The 20,879-nt window shown below is 41.0% G+C and overlaps 1 protein-coding gene across 1 annotated transcript in view; it reads left to right on the top strand.

The window, feature by feature from the left end:
• The window catches only part of myom3 (myomesin 3), a 208,396-nt gene that overhangs the window by 7,469 nt on the left and 180,048 nt on the right, over positions 1-20,879 (top strand). Inside the window, exon 2 of the mRNA XM_060900318.1 lies at positions 4,671-4,784. Within this exon, the coding sequence (XP_060756301.1) occupies positions 4,678-4,784 (107 nt within the window). The 5' untranslated portion in view covers positions 4,671-4,677. The remainder of the gene's footprint in view (positions 1-4,670; positions 4,785-20,879) is intronic.

The following is a 20,879-nucleotide window of genomic DNA, read 5'->3' as shown; positions in this document are numbered from 1 at the left end:
GCCGTTGTAAGCGTTTTACGAGCGGACACAGGGTTGCTGGAACAGTGTCGGGCGTTGAAGCAGCTATCCATGGCGGCGATGAACTTTGGTTTGGCGTTGGTATAGAGGTGTCGGAGCGGGACCAGAATTTGGCTATAAATACAGGGAGAAATGGACCAGGAGCTCATTTGGAATCGAGCTGCCGTTGAGTTCAGACCTCATCTATATCGAATTTGCTCAAAGTTACAGTAAAACTGTATCACCATGGATGCTGAGAGACTTGCTATGATTGGTGCTAAACCAACTTTATACCCCCGCCGAGCCAAAGCCCGCATGCGCAGAACGCCGCTATACCAACGCTCGCATCACCGCTAAACCAACGCTCGCTACCACTAAACCAACGCTAAAGCAACGCCGGCTTCAGCGGTGCACCGCTAAGCCAATGCCCGTGTTTTCGATTTTTTTCCCATTTTGTGCGCGGTGACGAGCGTTGTCAAAATTCGGCCCCCCCTCCCTACTGTTCAAGGAACTCTCCAGCAAAGTTCGGGCGGTGTGACCGGGCCATTACCTCATGCACACTATCAGTAGACAATTTAAGTGTTTTGAGCTGACCACAAACTTATGGTACATGAAGGTTTAAAAGATGGGATTTAAAACATGCTGACGTATATCACAAAGAAGCCAATATGTGTGAAAAAGAAGTATTTTATAGGCTACTATCAAAAAGATAAGCACAACTACAGGGAAAGTACACTTAAACATAAGGCACAAATATTTTAACTTTATTACACTTTTGTTAAGTATATCTTGATCAAAAGTTTATGTATAAGCTTAATATACTTAGACTTTTCTATATACTTTTCAGTATAAGCCAAGTATACTTGTGTATAACTTTATTAAGTATATCTCTGATAAGTAAATAAAAAGTAAACTGAAAGCATACTCTTATTTTTTAGTTTAAAAGAAGTATACAAGAAGCACACTTGAATAAACTTCTTTTTTGTAAGGGTAGCCATAGTAGATTACAATTACGCATCTGATCAGAGTCAAGCCACTTTACTAATTCCTGCTAATTCCGTTAACATGTATTTTAAAATGAGAGGTAGAAATATTTGCAATAAATTGTAAGCTACTGTGCTAAAATGGTGTATCGAACATCCTGAGCATGCTAGCTAGATCACGCTGCTAGTCGTAATCATGGTTGCTGAAAGAATAAAATTAGGCTGAGTTATGCCATGTACACACGTAGCCGGGTATTTTTAAAACCGAACATTTCCCCCCCTCCGTTTATAAAAATGTTTTATCCACACCACCTCGTCTTCGAAAAAAATCCCTTCCACACATAACCGAACATCTGCGTTTTCAATCACATTCATAAGCATTCCAAACCTGTAGATGGCATTATTTCCCCAAATCCTACCCCCTAATCACATCGCCTGTGCTCTTGGAGCAGTAGTTGGGCTTCTAAAATTAAACATGTAAATAGCACCTGCACAATAATTAACGCTTTCAAGGCACTACTCCGATCCATTACTCTTTAGCTAGCCGCACACTACGCCGATTTTCAGCGTACCGAGCCAACTGAAGTCGCGAGTCAGGCGTAAAGACTAGTTTTCGATGGTCCCGACTCATCTCACAGCCGATTCGAAAAACTAATCGGGAGCCAGACTGATCGGCGAGAGTCGCGAGCAATAGCCAATCATATCTTTCGCATATAACACGTGACATCATTAAACACAATTTCTAGCGCGAGAAATACGTGTTGGTAGCAGCTAATGCAGGTATATACTGTAATTCCATAGACTGAAGCGTTATCCATAGACACAGTGGGCTGGAAAGCCACTCTGCTCAAGTTGTGTGGCTGAATTCCAAATCGCTTTAACTCCCCTATATAAGTGCACTATTTAAGGTTGGGAATAATAGCTCATGCAGCCTAGATAGTGCGCTACATATTCCATGTTGTGTCATTTGTAATTCAGCCTGTAGCATCTTCAAGTGTTGGATTTAACAGTAACTATATCCAATAGCCAATCACAAAGCTATTAAGTTGTCACGTGTCGCTTCAATCGCGACTGCACTCGTCAACAGTCGGGGGATATGTGCGTGCCCTGTCGGGAGTCGGCTCTGAAATGGGTCGGTTCGGTACCGCGTGGATCGCCGTGGTGTGCGGCTAGCTTAAGTCCATGCTTAATCTGGCTTCTGCAGTAAACAAAGGTTGCACGTTTGACGTCAGGGCAGATTTGTTGTCATTTTTTTGGCGCAGATTGTGACATTCTAAAACGCAAACCTCCAGTTATCTCTGTCTACACGAAAAGGCGTACACGGAGTTTTCAAAAATCTTCACTTTGCCCGGAGTTTTTTTAAATATTCGTTTTTGATGTGTTTTCATGTGGATGACAGGCCAAAACGTAGAAAAATATCTTCGATTTAGCAGATACCCTGCTACGTGTGGACGGGGTGTTAGAAGGAAGCTAATCACTTCAGGAAAGGAGGTTAATTGACAACTCCTGTAAGCACTAATTAACTGAAGTCATAATGTTGCAGAGAAATTACTGTAACTATCATAACGAAGTTTGGAAGACAGCAGCAGACAAAAATAAGAAATATTTGACCTGAAATGATGGTTCTCTTTTGCCAACAGTACCACAGGATATATACACACACATATATAATGCTCACTGGCCACAGGAACACCTGTTAAGGGCCCGGTCCCACAACACCAATCACTTCTATACCTATAACTATAACTACAACTATGACTATACCTACACCTGAATTTAGTTCCAGTCTGGAGCAGAAACACCACAAGTATAATCCCGACTATAATATCACTTGGTCCTGACACTCAGGGAAATAAATACATGCAACTTAGGAATAGTCATGGAAGTTTTTTCCAAGTAGTAGCACATTATTCCAGGTCATACTGTACAGCTTGGACTTCAAAACAACCCATGTACACACTCCGGCGGTTGACAAAATATGGACAGGTCACGGATTACAGAAATATAATAAAAAAGGATACAAAATACGAAGTGGTTACGGATGCATCAGAGATGCTAATAATTTACGGATTGATCTCGGACGTTTCAGTATATTACAGATCGGTTACTGATTTCATATGGATGATGCGTCATGGATAAAAAATTAAGAAGTCTAAAACAATTAAAAGTTTGGACTGCCGAAGTTCATAATTAAAATATCTTACCTGCATTTATATGTTTATTAATTTACTATTGATATTTCATGGAAAACCACATATCTGTGAATAAAAGATCCATGCTTTGAATTATATTTTTTATTTTCCGTGAATCCGTATTCCGTGGCTTCATGATGCAACAAGGATGCCCAGGGAAAAATAGCACATGCTCAGACAACGTCACGTGTAAACAATTACCTGATTGGTCAGATGTTTTATTGGATCAGGTCCAGGTCTGGAAAAATCGCTCTAGAAGCAATCTCACCGATACGGATAAACCCAAGACTGGGCTATAGGAATCGTTATCGGTCTGGTGTGACCATCAACTACATAAACTGCAGGGAACTCATTTATTTATAGTTATCGTTATAGTTGTTGGTATTGTGGGACCGGGCCTTAAATCTATTAACAACATTGCCTGGTCTGTTCCCAATCTTCAACTGTCCAGTTTTGGTGAGTCTGTGCCCACTGTAGCTTCAAACTCCTGTTCTTGGCTGACAGGACTGGAACATGATGTAGTTGTCTGCTGTTGTGGTTTATCTCATCTCATTATCTCTAGCTGCTTTATCCTGTTCTACAGGGTCGCAGGCAAGCTGGAGCCTATCCCAGCTGACTACGGGCGAAAGGCGGGGTACACCCTGGACAAGTCGCCAGGTCATCACAGGGCTGACACATAGACACAGACAACCATTCACACTCACATTCACACCTACGGTCAATTTAGAGTCACCAGTTAACCTAACCTGCATGTCTTTGGACTGTGGGGGAAACCGAAGCACCCAGAGGAAACCCACGCAGACACGGGGAGAACATGCAAACTCCACACAGAAAGGCCCTCGCCGGCCATGGAGCTCAAACCCGGACCTTCTTGCTGTGAAGCGACAGTGCTAACCACTACACCACCGTGCCGCCCAGTTGTGGATCATCTGCATCAAATTTTGATGTGTTTTGTTTTCCAAGATGCTTTCCTGCTCACCTCAGTTGTAAAGAGTGTTTACTTGAGTTGCCATAGTCTTCCTGTCAGCTTGAATCTGTCTAGGCATTCTCCTCTGATCTCTCTCATCACCGAGGTGTCTCCAAATATGGAAGTGCCCCTCACTGGATGTTTTTTGTTTTTCACACCATGACTTTGTAAACTCTACAGACTGTTGTGCGTGAAAATCCCAGGAGATCAGCAGTTTCCGAAACACTCAAACCCACCTGTCTGGCATTGACAACCATGCCAATGTCACAGAGATGACTCTGAAGTTTGATGTGAACATTAATGGAAGCTCTTGGTCTGTTTCTGTAAATTTTAACACTGTTGGCTGAGGAATGAGCAGGTGTACAGGTGTTCATTAAAGTGGCAGATGAGTATAATAGTAAGATGGTAATCAGGAAACTCGGTTGATGGGGAATTTAATGGTGATGCAAGAGGAAATTATATTAGCCGTGAAAGCAGCCAACACAATTTATTGAACTGAACTGTTGTTTAACTGAACCTACCCTTTTGCAGGTTTAACATGGCGGGTAAAATAGTGACGTTCCGGTCCCAGGAGGAGGAGGAGAGACAGATGTCTCACAGCATGGAGTTGTCCTCGCAGATCAAGAAAAAGAAATTTAAATCCAGGTATGGCCTTGATTTCCACCTACTCAGAATCCTCTTCCTCATCATCATGTCTGTATATATATTATATGGACATGAGTGTTTTACTGGGAAATACACCACTTGTATTTTCCATAAAAGTGACATCTGAGACATGGAGAACCAAAACAGTGACATAAATCTCTATGTGTCACTTGTGAGGAAATCCATGAATTGTTTTGATAAATTTGGGTACTTTTTGTTTGTGTCAATATAATAAAAAGAAAATCACACTTGAAGATATGAAGTTTATCTTCTCGTGTTGAAAAACACATTTTTCATATGAAATACATCATGAATCTGAGTGACATATTTAAATAATATTAGCTGGTGTTGAGTCGAAAACGAGTTCAATATCATGCTAGCTGAATGGAATATATCTGATATACCACGAGAAAAAGCCAACCAATATTATTATTATTATTATTATTATTATTATTATTATTATACATTCCTTTCGGGTGTTCAACACGTCTTTTTCTTTCAAAATTCTCTCAAAATCTTCCCGATTTAATGACGCAAACCTGGCAGCCATGTTTGTTTACAAATTGTCACAGTCGCTCGCTAGTGTGGAAGTTTTACATCTCCGATGTGTGATGTCATGTTGTCTTGACAACCATGCAATATCGTAAACCATATTCAACACTCATTCTCCACTGGGTAGAATGATGTAATACACGTAGGATAAGCAATATGCTAACAATATTGCATGCTATCAAACCAAATGAATGAAACCCGCTAGAAGGGAATAGAACACATATTTTTATTCCAGGGAAAAAGTGTCCTGCATGTATAATAATTCCTGATATTTCACTCCGATGACATCACTCCCAGTGTTTTCCTGCTGACTAGACATGCATTGTCAAAATTCTTTTGATTAACTTGCATTTTTTTTGTAGATGTGTCTATATAATATCAAAAAACATTACACAGTGGAGTGAAAATATGAAGTTTATCTTCTCATGTTGAAAAATATATCACTTGTTTGCTTCACTCACTCGTGAATATGTTCACCATTCAAAGATAAATTTCATATCTTCACACTGCCATGTAATATCCTCTATATGTTTATATCAGAGCAGCACGGTGGTGTAGTGGTTAGCGCTGTCGCCTCACAGCAAGAAAGTTCTGGGTTCGAGCCCAGCAGCCGACAGGAGCCTTTCTGTGCGGAGTTTGCATGTTCTCCCCGTGTCTGTGTGGGTTTCCTCCGGGTGCTCCAGTTTCCCCCACAGTCCAAAGACATGCAGGTTAGGCTAATTGGTGGCTCTAAATTGACCGTAGGTGTGAATGTGAGTGTGAATGGTTGTCTGTGTCTATGTATCAGCCCTGTGATGATCTGGCGACTTGTCTAGGGTGTACCCCACCTCTTGCCCATAGTCAGCTGGGATAGGCTCCAGCTTGCCTGCAACCCTGGACAGGATAAGCAATTACAGATAATGGATGGATGGATGGATATTTATGTCACGGTTTTGGTTCTCCATGTCCTAGATGGAGCTCGTATGGAAAATACAAGTGGTATATTTCCCAATAAAACACTCATGTCCATATATATATATGTCTGTGTGTGTGTGTGTGTGTGTGTGTCTTGAGTTTTCACAGAGAATGCGTAGCCATAGTAAAGTTTTATGGGATGTATGATTACATTTATAACACTGTTCATTCAAGTCAAACATTCAGATACGACTGGGTTTGCTTGCACAGATGTTTTATTGATAACAAAAAAATAATGTCAATATATTTATGACTAGGTGCTTGATTGATAGCCAACTAATTATCCAAGGAGTCAGGGTTTCATTATGGTCATTCGTGCGTAAGAACCATTAGCGTGTTACTGTTTCAAAGCCACACAATAACACACTTAAAAACAGATGATGCCTGCTATTGTTCTCGGCACAGAGCTTCCCATCTAAAGTCAGATTTGACTTTCAAAATGGATGATAAACTGACCAAGTTGTGTATAGTGTCTCCAACATCTGCATTGTTTACACAACCAAGCGCCATGAACTTCCTCTTTTCCCCCCACTTTTTCTTCCTACCTCAACTTCTCTGTGCTTCTGAAGCGAGTGGATGGACTTCTGCTTTTCTGCTCACCTGTTCCTCTGTTGTCAAGTCAATTTCATGCCGCAGGCCAAGCCTTCACTAATACCATAACCGTATCCATTACTAAAGGCAAAAACAAGCTGAGGGGAAGGTGTTTCCCCATTTGTTGTCTTTGACGAGCTGTGGTGTGTGTGTGTGTGTGTGTGTGGGGGGGGGGGGGGGGGGGGGTTTAAAACGGACATATATCTAGGTGTGTCCTTCATTTGAACCCATGTATTTAGCAGCACAAGATAAGTCAGCTTTGCACTGTGTAAGTTTAAAATGATTACTTTTCACTCTTTTTGATCTTGGCCAAATTCTAGAACACACTGTGTGATAGTGTGATCGTGTGTTCTCCATGTCTTCATTCAGTTATGAGGAAGATCATCGAATGATAGACTTGTGATAAAGAAAATTACTGTTCCACCTCAGTCATAAATCAGCATGACCTGGGCTTGTGTAGAAATTGGAATCACATAAATAAGGATATGTTCTGTATATATTAGCACATTTTTTTTCTCTAAGTTTACTTTTTTTCCATTGCCACAGCTAGATTTGTAGCTGTCCTGGGAATTTTACATCATCCTCAGTGTGGGAAATAAGGAATTTTAAGCAGACTGTCACAGGACAGACAAGTCTGAAATATTTTCTGTCCATCCAAATTTCAGCCTGTCCAAATGATGGGACCAAAGGCCTGGAACAATGCAGCCAGAGGTCCAGGGCCCACTTTAGGGCCCCAGAAGCTGAAGGGCTTTAGATGCCTGGAGATGGCTTCTCAGCTATTTCCAGGCACGTTTTTGTGATCTTCAAAGGCCAAATTACACTAGACATTCATTGCTAATTACACTACAAATTGAATATAATTTACAAGAAAATGTCAGAAGATTCAAGAAAAACATGCTTAAAGTTCTACCCAAGAAAACAGTAGCACACACAGGTCAGTTCCATGTCCAGAAAAAAGTATGGAGGACCAAGGATGTTCCAGTTGGTCACAACTTACTGGTACTCATGTATAGGTACTATAATAACACTCATGAAACATTATGTTAACAATGACTATTTTTATACTATGTTTATAATAAGTCTATAAGAAATTTAGTAATTAACAACACAACTATTCTTACCGTACATAACAGAGTTACAATTTTGAATATGAGATTCCAAGTAACTTTGTAACAAAATGACTTTTAAAATGACTCAAAACTAGACATGGTCATATCATTTGGCATTCAGACTAAAATCTGCGGGACTAGAACTTAGAAAATTGGAGAAAATAAAAACTCTATTCATATATAAATCTACGGTACATTCGACAAAGCATATGACTACAGCTGTCATTCTTATTATGAATAAAAATACACTTAATAATCACAACATAACCACTGATTGGCAGTTTGGCACTGAACATAATACTGTACTGCAAAGTTTCATGGAAACTGAACTCTTAATCAACTGACTGGATCAACCAGATATTGTCAACCCTAAAACACTAGTTCAACTGCATCATGCAATAAAAATAGTGAATACTGAGTGTATTATTATTATTATTATTATTATTATTATTATTGTGTTATTTAGTGTGCCACTCAGGGAGAGGGAGGTGCCTGTAAATTTTGGCGGGGCTAGAACCTTTGGTAGCAGAGTTATAAATTTTTAAAATCCCCTGCATACATGGGAGCAGCTGGAGCCAGGCCTTGTGCTAAAGCTTTCCGTGATCCGCGCTCGCTCCTGACGTCAGATCTGGCCGAGCCTGGGTTCATTCGAAAGGGCTCAGGGAGAGGGATGTGCTTGTAAAGATTGGTGGGGCTAGGCCCATCAGTGGCTGAGTTATTAATTTTTAAATTCGGGCCCTCGGGGGCCCCCATTTTACAGGCTGTGTTACGACATAATGTATTCACCCAGTGTAACATTTGGAAGAAAATTAGAAGTAGATTAGACCCATATCTTTACTATTTTTCATGGGCCATCCGGTCTGATGCTTCTGAAATACAGACAGACAAATGTGAAAATTACTGGTAAATGTCGGCTGGTCCAGCCGTATTTCCCACACTGCTCCTACTGATGGCTTTTAGTAGTTGTAGTTGTAGTACTTGTATTAGTAGTAGTAGTTTTGTTGGCACAGTGGTGTAGTGGTTAACACTGTTGCCTCACAGCAAGAAGGTTCTGGGTTCGAGCCCAGCGGCCAACTGGAGCCTTTCTTTGTGGAGTTTGCATGGTGTCTGCGTGGGTTTCCCCCACAGTCCAAAGACATGCAGGTTAGGCTAACTGGTGGCTCTAAATTGACCGTGACTGTGAATGGTTGTTTGTTTCTATGTGTCAGCCCTGCGATGACCTGGCAACTTGTCCGGGATGTACTCTGCCTCTCGCCCATAGTCAGCTGGGATAGGCTCCAGCTTGCCTGCGACCCTGTACAGGATAAGCAGTTATGGAAAATGGATGGATGGATACTACTACTAGTAATAGTGTGTTTATTGCCTCCAAAAGGAGAGAACATAAAATTAAATACATAAAATCAGAACAATATACGTAGAGCAACAATTAGAAATAATAATCATGTTAAAAAAAATTTTAAATGGCACGAGCATCATATTAAAAGCATTTCTGTTATATAGATCATGACTTAGCAATAACTGGTGAACAGAATCGACTACATTACATTACATGGTATTTAGCATACACTCTTATCCAGAGCGACATACAATAAGTGCAAAAGTCAGGTACACAAAGTGCTGAACTTCTAGACAAGAAAGTTCTAGTGCCAACTGAACAAGTGACAGCAATGCCTAGTGTAATATGCTGTTGAAATCCGAATACTCAAATAGCCAAGGAAACAGACCAGCCATATAAAGTATAATTAAAGAACTCAAAACAGCTAACCCCAGGCTAGACTGTACACAGTCTGGGTTGGTCAAAGATACACAGCCTGGGTTGGTACACAACCTGGGTTGGTCAAGTTCCACTTAAGTCATAAATCAGCGTGACCTGGGCTTGTGTAGAAAATGGAGTCAAATAAATAAGGATATGTTCTGTATACATTACTGCAAGTTGGCCTAGTGGTTAGCGTGTCCGCCTCTCTATGGGGAGATCATGAGTTCTACAGTACTCACGGTTGGGTCATACCAAAGACCATCATAAAAATGGTACCTACTGCTGTCTGGCAAGGCATGCTGCAATACAGATGCAAGTGGGGAGTCAAACTCTCATGGTTACCAAAGGACCAGCCCCCCACTGTAAATCTAGCTATGTGAGAGGCCGAGGGCTACGGGGATCGGCACTGCTCTATGCGCCACATGGCGTGGGAAGGACTTTTTCTGTATATATTAGCACATTTTTCACTAAGTTTACTTTTTTTTTCCACTGCCACAGCTGGATTTGTAGCAGTCCTGGGAATTTAGAAGAAAAAGAAGAAGAAGCCTTTATTTGTCACATGTACACTCAAACACAGAGTGAAATTTCTCCTCTGCATTTAACCCATCTAAAACAGTGGACACACACAAGTCAGCAATGAGCACGCACACACACAGAACAGTGGGCAGCTATACTGCAGTGCCCAGGGAGCAGTTGGGGGTTAGGTACCTTGCTCAAGAGCACTTCAGCCCAAGGTTGCCCCATGTTAACCTTACTGCATGTCTTTGAACTGTGGGGAAAACTGGAATACACCCATACAGACAGGGGGAGAACATGCAAACTTCACACAGAAAGGCCCCCATCGGCCACTGGGCTCGAGCCCAGAACCTTCTTGCTATGAGGCGACAGTGCTAACCACTACACCACCGTGCTGCCCGTCATCCCTCCATTATCCCATCATCATCCCATGTCATCCTAGGCCTAGGACTAGGCCATCATCTCTGGTAAAACATTTCAGGGTACACTGGCAATATCGTGCATAATTATCATCAAAAATATACTTAATAAGAGATATTCCATGGTTAAGACACATTTGACTAGCTCATGCGACTAGATTGACTTGACTAGATGATTTATCACCTGATTTTTGGCCAAATAAAAATATATAAAAAGAAATGACCCTAGAATCAGTCACTCGCACATTTCGTAACAACTGTAAATAACCAAAGCTCAATGTAGTCTCAATCCTATGTACTTCTATCGCATTCAACAGGGGACCATTTCAACAAAACTTATGAACACCAATTGCAGCCTTGATCAACTTCGCTTGGATTTGCTCTAAGTTAGCCAACAAGGATTTTGTCTTATTAACACAGTGTATATCATATATAAGTACCAGTCTAATCGCTGTATTCCATACAGAACTGACACTTTCAGCATCAGATCCATGTGTACATAATCCTACGCCTTGCAACGAGAAAAACGCATTCCTACAAATCTTCACTCGGTTAGCTACATGCAGTGATTTCTGACTACTAGACAGTGCAACACCAAGATACTTTATACTGTCATTTTCAACAAGTTCATCGTTATTCAGGTACCAAAGCAGATGAAGGTGTAAATAGTGTTTGCCAAACGTACAACATTCTGTTTTGGCAGAGTTAAACCTCGAACCATGAGAAACAACACATTCATTTGCCACATTAATAAGCTCCTGCAGACCAGAAACTGTTAGACTTGTTAACAGGATATTGTCTGCATAACAGAAAACATTAAAGCTAAGACTGTTAATACATAGACCACAATTAGTACTCAATAATGATTGGACGAGATCATGGTAAAACATGTTAAACAACATGTCTCCGCTGTCCAAGTCTGATCAGCTGCGACAAGAAACATTTGTTGGAGGCTACTGGTGACAAAGGAGGTTCTGTCAGTTATTAAATACAAGAGTTCACATTATTTTTTCAGCCTGTACTGTGACTGATCAGTCTTGGTGATTAATTGAATAAATTTAGGGAAAGTACAGTTATTTGTGTTACTAGTGTAAGAAGACCACGTTTGTCCAATATTCTGACTTGAATGAAGCCACGAGGAATAAGTTCAGAAATGTAACTGTAATACATCAAGCTCTGTTTGAAGGTGTCGTGTTACAGACAAGACAAGTAACCTTTAACGTGTGTTGTGTAACTGTCGTATCGAGCTACAGCTTGTTAATATAAGTATCAGACATCTGACTTAGGAGGGTTTTTTCGTTTGTTTTTTTTGTTTTTTTTTTTAATAGGGTTTTAAAACTAGAATCCTGGATGGCTGTGAGAATTTTTGTCCCAGGCCAAAGGGGTGCCCCTCCTCCCCACACAAGCTCACCCCTACCTTTTCAGTGCAGTTAGCAACTATGCAACTTTACTCTTCTGCCTGATGGAGGGTCCACTCCAACAGCTTCAGCCATCAAAGTTTCTAGGGAAGGATTACTGTAGTGGTTTCCCGTTGCCTTCTACTGGATTATTTTAGAGGTTTTCTCCTCTCAACCATTCACATGTATGGACAATTTAGAGTAGCCAGTCAACCTAACCACATATCTTTGGACTGTGGGAGGAAACCCACACAGACACAGGGAGAACATGCAAACTCCACACGGTGCTGGTTCACAACTCGTTCAACTTGCGAGCCAGCTGAGAACCAGTTTGCTTTTCCATCGCTCGCGGTGCTAAGAGAAGACACGTCATTACGTCGCTGTATACATCAGTTACGTCGTTGTATACGTCATTACGTTGCTGTATACGTCAGTTACGTCGCTACGTTTGCATAAACCTTGGCGCGAATATCGAAGCAAAAACAACGCGGAAGAAGCAGCAGCAACAACAACAATAATAATAATAATGGATGACTTCGCGTTTGTACAGCTGCTGCTTCTCGTCGCTTAAAAATGGCGATCTGGGGGCATCGTGGCTCAGGTGGTTAAGGCGCCATACCATGAATGCGGGCGACCCGGGTTCGATTCCGGCCCGAGGTCATTTCCCGATCCCTTCCCGTCTCTCTCTCTCCCGCTCATTTCCTGTCTCTACACTGTCCTATCCAATAAAGGTGCAAAAAGCCCAAAAAAATATCTTTAAAAAAAAAAAAAAATGGCGATCTTTCGAGGCCTTGTTATTGTTGTCGGTCTTAACAACTCCGCCCCCCCCACTGATGTAGCAGTTCTTTTCTCTGGCCCAGCAGAGAGTTGGTGCTAGCCTGGAACCGGTTTTTCTGGCCCCAGAGCCAGTTCTTTGTCAGTGGAAACAGAAAACCCGGTTCCAAACTAAGCACTGGCCCCGAACCAGCCCTGGAACTGCTTTGGTGGAAAAGGAGCAACAGAAAGGCTCTCATTGGCCACTGGGCTCCATCTCAGAACCTTCTTGCTATGAGGTGAAAGTGCTAACCACGACACCACCGTGTTGCCCCATCTAACTTTACATTGTTATGTAAATGCTGCGTGAGAGTCAGGCTACATCCAGATGACAACGGCAACGAGATTTTTTTTTTAAAATATTGCTTCCACATGGGCAACAGATCAGTAAAATATCAGGTACAAATGGCAACGCAACGCTTGCTGAAAACGATGCAATACACATGCCACACCTCTACGTGCGCTGTAAGACGGTCCCATCGGAGACACCAGAACAATAGAAGAAGTAGACGCATGCGCATAAACCCCTTCTTCTGTAGCATCAGCCACATAAAGTTTTGATTATTAATCAGTAGCGTAAAACGAAAGACATGGAAAGAGGAATGAATGGGGGTAGATGGAAGCCAGTATGCCAACATTCTGATATCCTCCAGAATTCTTTAATGGTCCGGAATAAACTGAATGCTACACATTGATGGATTATTTTGTTCTTCTACGCCCTTTTCGAGGAATGTATTGTCGGACTTAAACCAACATCTGAAGAGGTGAGATCGCTCCTTTTTTTTTTCCTATTTTTGCTGGTGGGATTGTTTTTGTTTTTGGAAAGTGCATGGGCGGTGCGCGGTTTGGTTATACTGCTTCCGCAGTGTTTGGACTAAAGACTCTGACCTAAGGGCTGTTCTCTCTCTCACTCTCTCTCTCTCTCTCTCTCTCTCACTCACTTTGCACCATTACACAATAAATATTCACAGTGAAAATATTTTGTAAGCGCGTTTCATGAACCAAGTTATAGGATTTGTTGACAACTCGCATCGAGTTCGTTACACTTCTACCCAGCGTGAAGCACTGACAGTCATGTGGTTGTGACATCATCGTAAACAAATCCGTTCTACTCATCCAGACGACTTCGCAACGGCGCCGTTGCCAGATTTTTCCACTCTGGAACCCGTTCTCAAAAGATTTCGTTTTGGGGCACCCAAAACGCCGGTGCCGTGTGGACACCAGGCCGAAACGATAAACAATTTTATCAGATTCATCTGAATCCGTTGCCGTGTGGACAGGGCCTCAGTTTGAACGAAGCAGCACCTAACAAAGGGAACAAGTGTGCTTTATGTATGCATGTTTTACTATGTTTAGTGTGGTGTGGATGATGGAAAATAAGAATAGGTAAAAATATATACTGTATTATTAAATTCAAGTGTACAGTGTCTTGCAAAAGTAATCATCCCCCTTGGTGTTGGTCCTGTTTTGTCGCATTAAAAGATGGAATTAAAATAGATTTTTGGAGGGTTAGCACCATTTGATCTACACAACATGCCTACCACTTTAAAGGTGCAAATTGTTGTTTTAATGTGACACAAAAAATAATTAAGATTAAAAAACAGAAATCTGGAGTGTGCATAGGTATTCACCCCCTTTCATATGAAAGCCCTAAATAAGAGCTGCTCCAACCAATTCACTTCATAAGTCACATAATTAGTTGATTAAGAGCCACCTGTGTGCAATCAAAGCATCACATGATCTGTCATATGATGTCTGTATAAATCAACCTGTTCTGGAAGGACCCTGACTCTGCAACTCTACTAAGCAAGCAACATGAAAACCAAGGAGCCTCCAAACAGGTCAGAGGCAAAGTTGTGGAGAAGTATAGATCAGGGTTGGGTTATAAAAACTATCCCAAACTTTGAATATCCCACAGAGCACCATTAAACCCATTATAGCAAAATGGAAAGAATATGGCACCACTACAAACCTGACAAGAGAAGGCCATCCACCAAAACTCTCAGACTGGGCAAGGAGAGCATTAATCAGAGATGCAACAAAGACACCAAAAATAACACTGAAGGAGCTGCAAAGATCCACAGCGGAAATGGGAGTATCTGTTCATAGGACTATTTTAAGTCGTACACTCCACAGAGTGGGGCTTTATGGAAGAGTGGCCAGAAAAAAAGCCATTGCTTAAAGAAAAAAAAAAAAAGAAAACATGTTTGGAGTTTGCCCAACAGCGTGTGGCAGACTCCCCAAACACATGGAAGAATGTCAGATGAGACTAAAACTGAACTTTTTGGCCATCATGGGAAACACCATGTGTGGTGCAAACCCAACAACCTGAGAACACCATTCCTACAGTGAAGTATGGTGGTGGCAGCATCATGCTGTGGGGATGTTTTTCATCTGCAGGGACAGAAAAGCTGGTCAGGACTGAAGGAAAGATGGATGGCAGTAAATACAGGGCAATTCTGAAGGAAAACCTGTTTGAGTCAGCCAGAGGTTTGAGACTGGGACAAAGGTCCATGTTCCAGCAGGACAATGACCCTAAACATATTGCTAAAGCTACACTGGAGTGGTTTAAAGGGAAACATTTAAATGTCTTGGAATGGCCTAATCAAAGCCCAGACCTCAATCCAATTGAGATTCTGTGGCATAACTTGAAGATTGCTGGATACCAATGCAACCCATCTAACTTGAAGGAGTTGGAGCAGTTTTGCCTTGAGGAATGGACAAAAATCCCAGTGGCTAGATGTGTTAAGCTAATAGAGACATACCCCAAGAGATTTGTAGCTGTAATTGCAGCAAAAGGTGGCTCTACAAAGTATTGACTTTGGGAAGGTAAATACCTATGCACATTCCAGATTTTTTTTAAATCATCTTAATTATTGTTTGTGTCACAATAAATAAAAAAAAATCACCTTTAAAGTGGTAGGCATGTTGTGTAAATCAAATGGTGCTAAGCCCCCCAAAATCCATTTTAATTCCAGCTTGTAATGCGACAAAACAGGACAAACACCAAAGGGGAGATACTGTATCTTTCTGTCTTTCTCCATCTGTTGTCCTCCATCCAGTTGGCTCTCTGACTCTATTTCTGTCCTCTTGCTCTTGCAGCCTTTCTCTCTGTTTGCTCTCTCTCTCTCACACACACAAACCCTTGTGCTGTACCTCAGGGCACATTGATATGATGTGAGCATACAGAGTGCCTCAGCCGTAAGCTTTTGTAACAACAGCAGGAAGATGAATTCCTTGATTAATTACAGAAGAAGTAGAAGAAGAAGAAGAAGAAGAAGCACCCTGCCTGCTCTCAGCTTTTCAGACCACGTAACTGGCTTACACACCGTCACATTACATTAAACAAGGTTTCAGTCTTTTAGGTAACAACAATAAAACCTCAAAGTTCTGGTGAATCAGCGGTCAGAGTTCAGTTTAAAGTGCTACATTGAGGAGAAGATCCCAGCTCCCTCTCCTGGACAGAAGTAGAATATTTAGAACCAGGCCTACAGGGAGAACCAACACGAATAGAGCTTCTTTAATGAGATACCGTAAGTCGATTTAAGGAAGTATATTCTATCCAGGTTAACTCTCACTGAGGGTACACTCCAAATCATGACAAATATGGCCCAGATTTTACTAATGATGCTGCTGAAGGCTTTGTTGATTCAGCGCTTGTAAGAACACTTGAACGTCGATAATGAATCCCCCTAATCCTAAAGTGTGTGTGTGTGTGTGTGTGTGTGTGTGTCTACTTATAGCTGTATTCTTTTTTTGCTGTGCTGTTATGTGTATGAGGTGATAGATGCTCTGTGCTGTTACACAAACTAACCTGCAGCAGGTACCAACTGGCAGAAAAAAATAAGTATCTCCCATCAGTATCTCATTATAATGACAATGTCTTATTTTGAGAACATATTATTATTATTATCTCATCTCATTATCTGTAGCCGCTTTATCCTGTTCTACAGGGTCGCAGGCAAGCTGGAGCCTATCCCAGCTGACTACGGGCGAAAGGCGGGGTACACCCCGGACAAGTTGCCAGGTCATCACAGGGCTGACACATAGACACAGACAACTATTCACACTCACATTCACACCTACGCTCAATTTAGAGTCACCAGTTAACCTAACCTGCATGTCTTTGAACTGTGGGGGAAACTGGAGCACCCGGAGGAAACCCACATGGACACGGGGAGAACATGCAAACTCCGCACAGAAAGGCCCTCGCCGGCTATGGGGCTCGAACCCGGACCTTCTTGCTGTGAGGCGACAGCGCTAACCACTACACCACCGTGCCGCCTATTATTATTATTATAAAAACATCTCAGCATTCTATTATATTATTACAAGGACAAAATGAGTTTCATTTTGAGAACGAGTCTCTTAGTGTAGTGGTTAGCACTGTCGCCTCACAGCAAGAAGGTCCTGGGTTTGAGCCCAGTGGCCGGCGAGGGCCTTTCTGTGTGGAGTTTGCATGTTCTCCCTGTGTCTGTGTGGGTTTCCTCCAGGTGCTCTGGTTTCCCCCAAAGACATGCAGGTTAGGTTAACTGGTGACTCTAAATTGAGCGTAGGTGTGAATGTGAGTGTGAATGGTTGTTTGTCTCTATGTGTCAGCCCTGCGATAACCTGGCGACTTGTCCAGGGTGTACCCCGCCTCTTGCCTATAGTCAGCTGGGATAGGCTCCAGCTTACAAGTTATAAAAGACAAGACAAAAAAAAATCCCAATCCATTATAAAAAGATGCTTTTCTCATAATAACAAGATTTGTTTCTTGTAATAAGGAGATGCTTTTCTTGATACAGTGAGATGTTTTCTCAGTTTTTCTCATACAGTAACAGTGAGATGTTTTCTAATAATAACGAGATGTTTTTCTCGTAACATTGAGATGTTTTCTAATAATAATATGTTTTTCTCATAACATTGAGATGTTTTCGAATGATAACAAGATGCTTTTCTCATAACATCGAGATGTTTTCTAATAATAATGAGATGTATTTTTATAACAGTGAGATGTTTTCTCATAATAATGAGATGCTTTTCTTGTAACATCGAGATGTTTTCTAATAACATTGAGATGTTTTTCTCATAACATCGAGATGTTTTCTAATAATAACAAGATGGTTGTCTCGTAACATTGAGATGTTTTCTAATAATAACGAGATGTTTTTCTCATAACATTGAGATGTTTTCTAATAATGAGATGTTTTTCTCATAACATTGAGATGTTTTCTAATAATAATGAGATGTATTTTTATAACAGTGAGATGTTTTCTAATAATAACGAGATGTTTTTCTCGTAACATGGGGCGGCATGGTGGTGTAGTGGTTAGCGCTGTCGCCTCACAGCAAGAAGGTCCAGGTTCGAGCCCCGTGGCCGGCGAGGGCCTTTCTGTGCGGAGTTTGCATGTTCTCCCCGTGTCCGCGTGGGTTTCCTCTGGGTGCTCCGGTTTCCCCCACAGTCCAAAGACATGCAGGTTAGGTTAACTGGTGACTCTAAATTGACCGTGAGTGTGAATGTGAGTGTGAATGGTTGTCTGTGTCTATGTGTCAGCGCTGTGATGACCTGGCGACTTGTCCAGGGTGTACCCCGCCTTTCGCCCGTAGTCAGCTGGGATAGGCTCCAGCTTGCCTGCGACCCTGTAGAACAGGATAAAGCGGCTAGAGATAATGAGATGAGATGTTTTTCTTGTAACATTGAGATGTTTTCTAATAATAATGAGATGCATTTTTATAACAGTGAGATGTTTTCTAATAATAATAATAATAATATGTTTTTCTCATAACATTGAGATCTAATAATAACGAGATGCTTTTCTCATAACATCGAGATGTTTTCTAATAATAATGAGATGTATTTTTATAACAGTGAGATGTTTTCTCATAATAATGAGATGCTTTTCTCACAACATCGAGATGTTTTCTAATAACATTGAGATGTTTTTCTCATAACATCGAGATGTTTTCTAATAATAACGAAATTTCTTTTATTTGATATTTTTGGAAGGAGTCTCCAGTGTTAGTTCTCTGTAACAATCAGAGGTTAAGCTGTAATTTTTCTTTTTTTACATGGGAAAGTCTTCAGAAAAGAGAATGTTTTGCTTTATGGTTTCTCTGTAACGTGACGAGCTGCATTTTTTGTTGTTGTTGTTTGCTTGTTTTACTAATATCATGGAAAAGAGAAAAAGAGAGGCTGCTTAGAGAACAGCTCAAGTCTGTTAGCTAACAGTCTGAAGGTGTCAGTTAACCAAGATGGCTTATTTAGCAAACTTCCCATGAGTTAACTCACCAACTATTCAAGCCATTGATCAAGGATATTTTTTAAATTGCCGCCTTATCAGCCAGCTGGAATATAAAATCTAATCGCGGCTTTGGGTTAGCAATGGTGGACAATATCAAGTCAAGTCAACTTTATTGTCAAATATGCTATACATGCTTGACATACAGCACAGATGAAATATCAGTCCTCTCTGACCCACGGTGCAAACAGGCAATGCAATAAATAAAAATAGAATAATTGAAAAAAAATATATGTGTGTGTGTGTGTGTGTGTGTGTGTGTATATAAACAGTATAAACACTCTAGATAGGAACTAGACATAGACTAAACACTCAAACATTTATAAACAGTATAAATAAACTGTATAAACACTAGATAACAAGACAGACTAAACAGTCAGACAATATAAACAGTGTAAACACTAGATAAGAACTACACACAGACTAAACACTCAAACAGACAATATAAACAGTATAAACACTCTAGATATGAACTAGACGTAGACTAAACACTCATATATATATATATATATATATATATATATATATATATATATATATATATATATATATATATACATACATATACACACACACACACACACACACACACACACAAATTGGTTCAAATAACCAAACAGTCAAGGGCACTTGAGGTATAGCAGGTAAACATGAAACATGAATTCATGAATATGATGGTATAATATCAATAGAACAATACTGTATACTACTATCATTATATGCCAATCAGCCATAACATTATGACGACTGACAGGTGAAGTGAATAACATTGATTATCTCATTTACAAACTGCTGAAAAAGTTAATGTTGGCTAAAACAGAAAGGTGTCAGCATTAACTTTTTTCAGCAGTTGGTGCTACAGTAGCACTTCTGTGGGATTGAACCATATGGGCTAACCTTCATGCCCCATGCGAATCAGTGAGCCTTCGACACCCATGACCCTGTCGCCAGTTCACCGGTAGTCCTTCCTTGGACCACTTTTGGTAGGTATTAACCACTGTGTACCAGGAACACACCACAAGATGTGCCATTTTGGAGATGCTCAGATCCAGTCATCTAACTATCACAATTTGGCCCTTGTCAAAGTCACTCAGATCCTTACGCTTGCTCAATTTTCCTGCTTGCAACACATCAAGTTCAAGAACTGACTGTTCTCTTGCTCCATAATATATCCTACCCTTTGACAGGTGCCACTGTAATGAGATAATCAATGTTATTTACTTCACCTGTCAATGGTTTTAATGCTATGGCTGATCGGTGTCTACTTATCTGAGCAAGTATACCATGCCAGCTTTGTAACTTGTCTTTTTAACTCCATTATCACTCACTGATTGGTTGTTAAAATGTTTTGTACCAGTTGTTTAACTGTCCCACATTTTACTAGCTTAATATTTTATTGTTTTGCTTATTTTTTGTTTGTTTGTTTTGGCGGTGTCAGCAATAATGCGGGCATTGTACCAGTCCGTCATGGTGAAGAAGGAGCTGAGCTGGAAGGCAAAGCTTTTGATTTACCAGTCAATCTACATTTCAACCCTCACCTGAGGTCATGAGCTTTGGGTAGTGACCTAAAGGATGAGATCGCAGATACAAGTGGCTGAAATTAGATTTCTCCATAGGGTGGCTGGACTCACCCTTAGAGATAGGGTGAGGAGCTCAGACATCTGGAGGGATCTTGGAGTAGAGCTGCTGCTCCTTCATGTCGAAAGG

Source organism: Neoarius graeffei, chromosome 19, assembly GCF_027579695.1.
Source record: "Neoarius graeffei isolate fNeoGra1 chromosome 19, fNeoGra1.pri, whole genome shotgun sequence".
NCBI lineage: Eukaryota > Metazoa > Chordata > Actinopteri > Siluriformes > Ariidae > Neoarius > Neoarius graeffei.
Note: the sequence above shows the minus strand (reverse complement) of the source record. Positions and strands in the feature narration are given on the sequence as shown.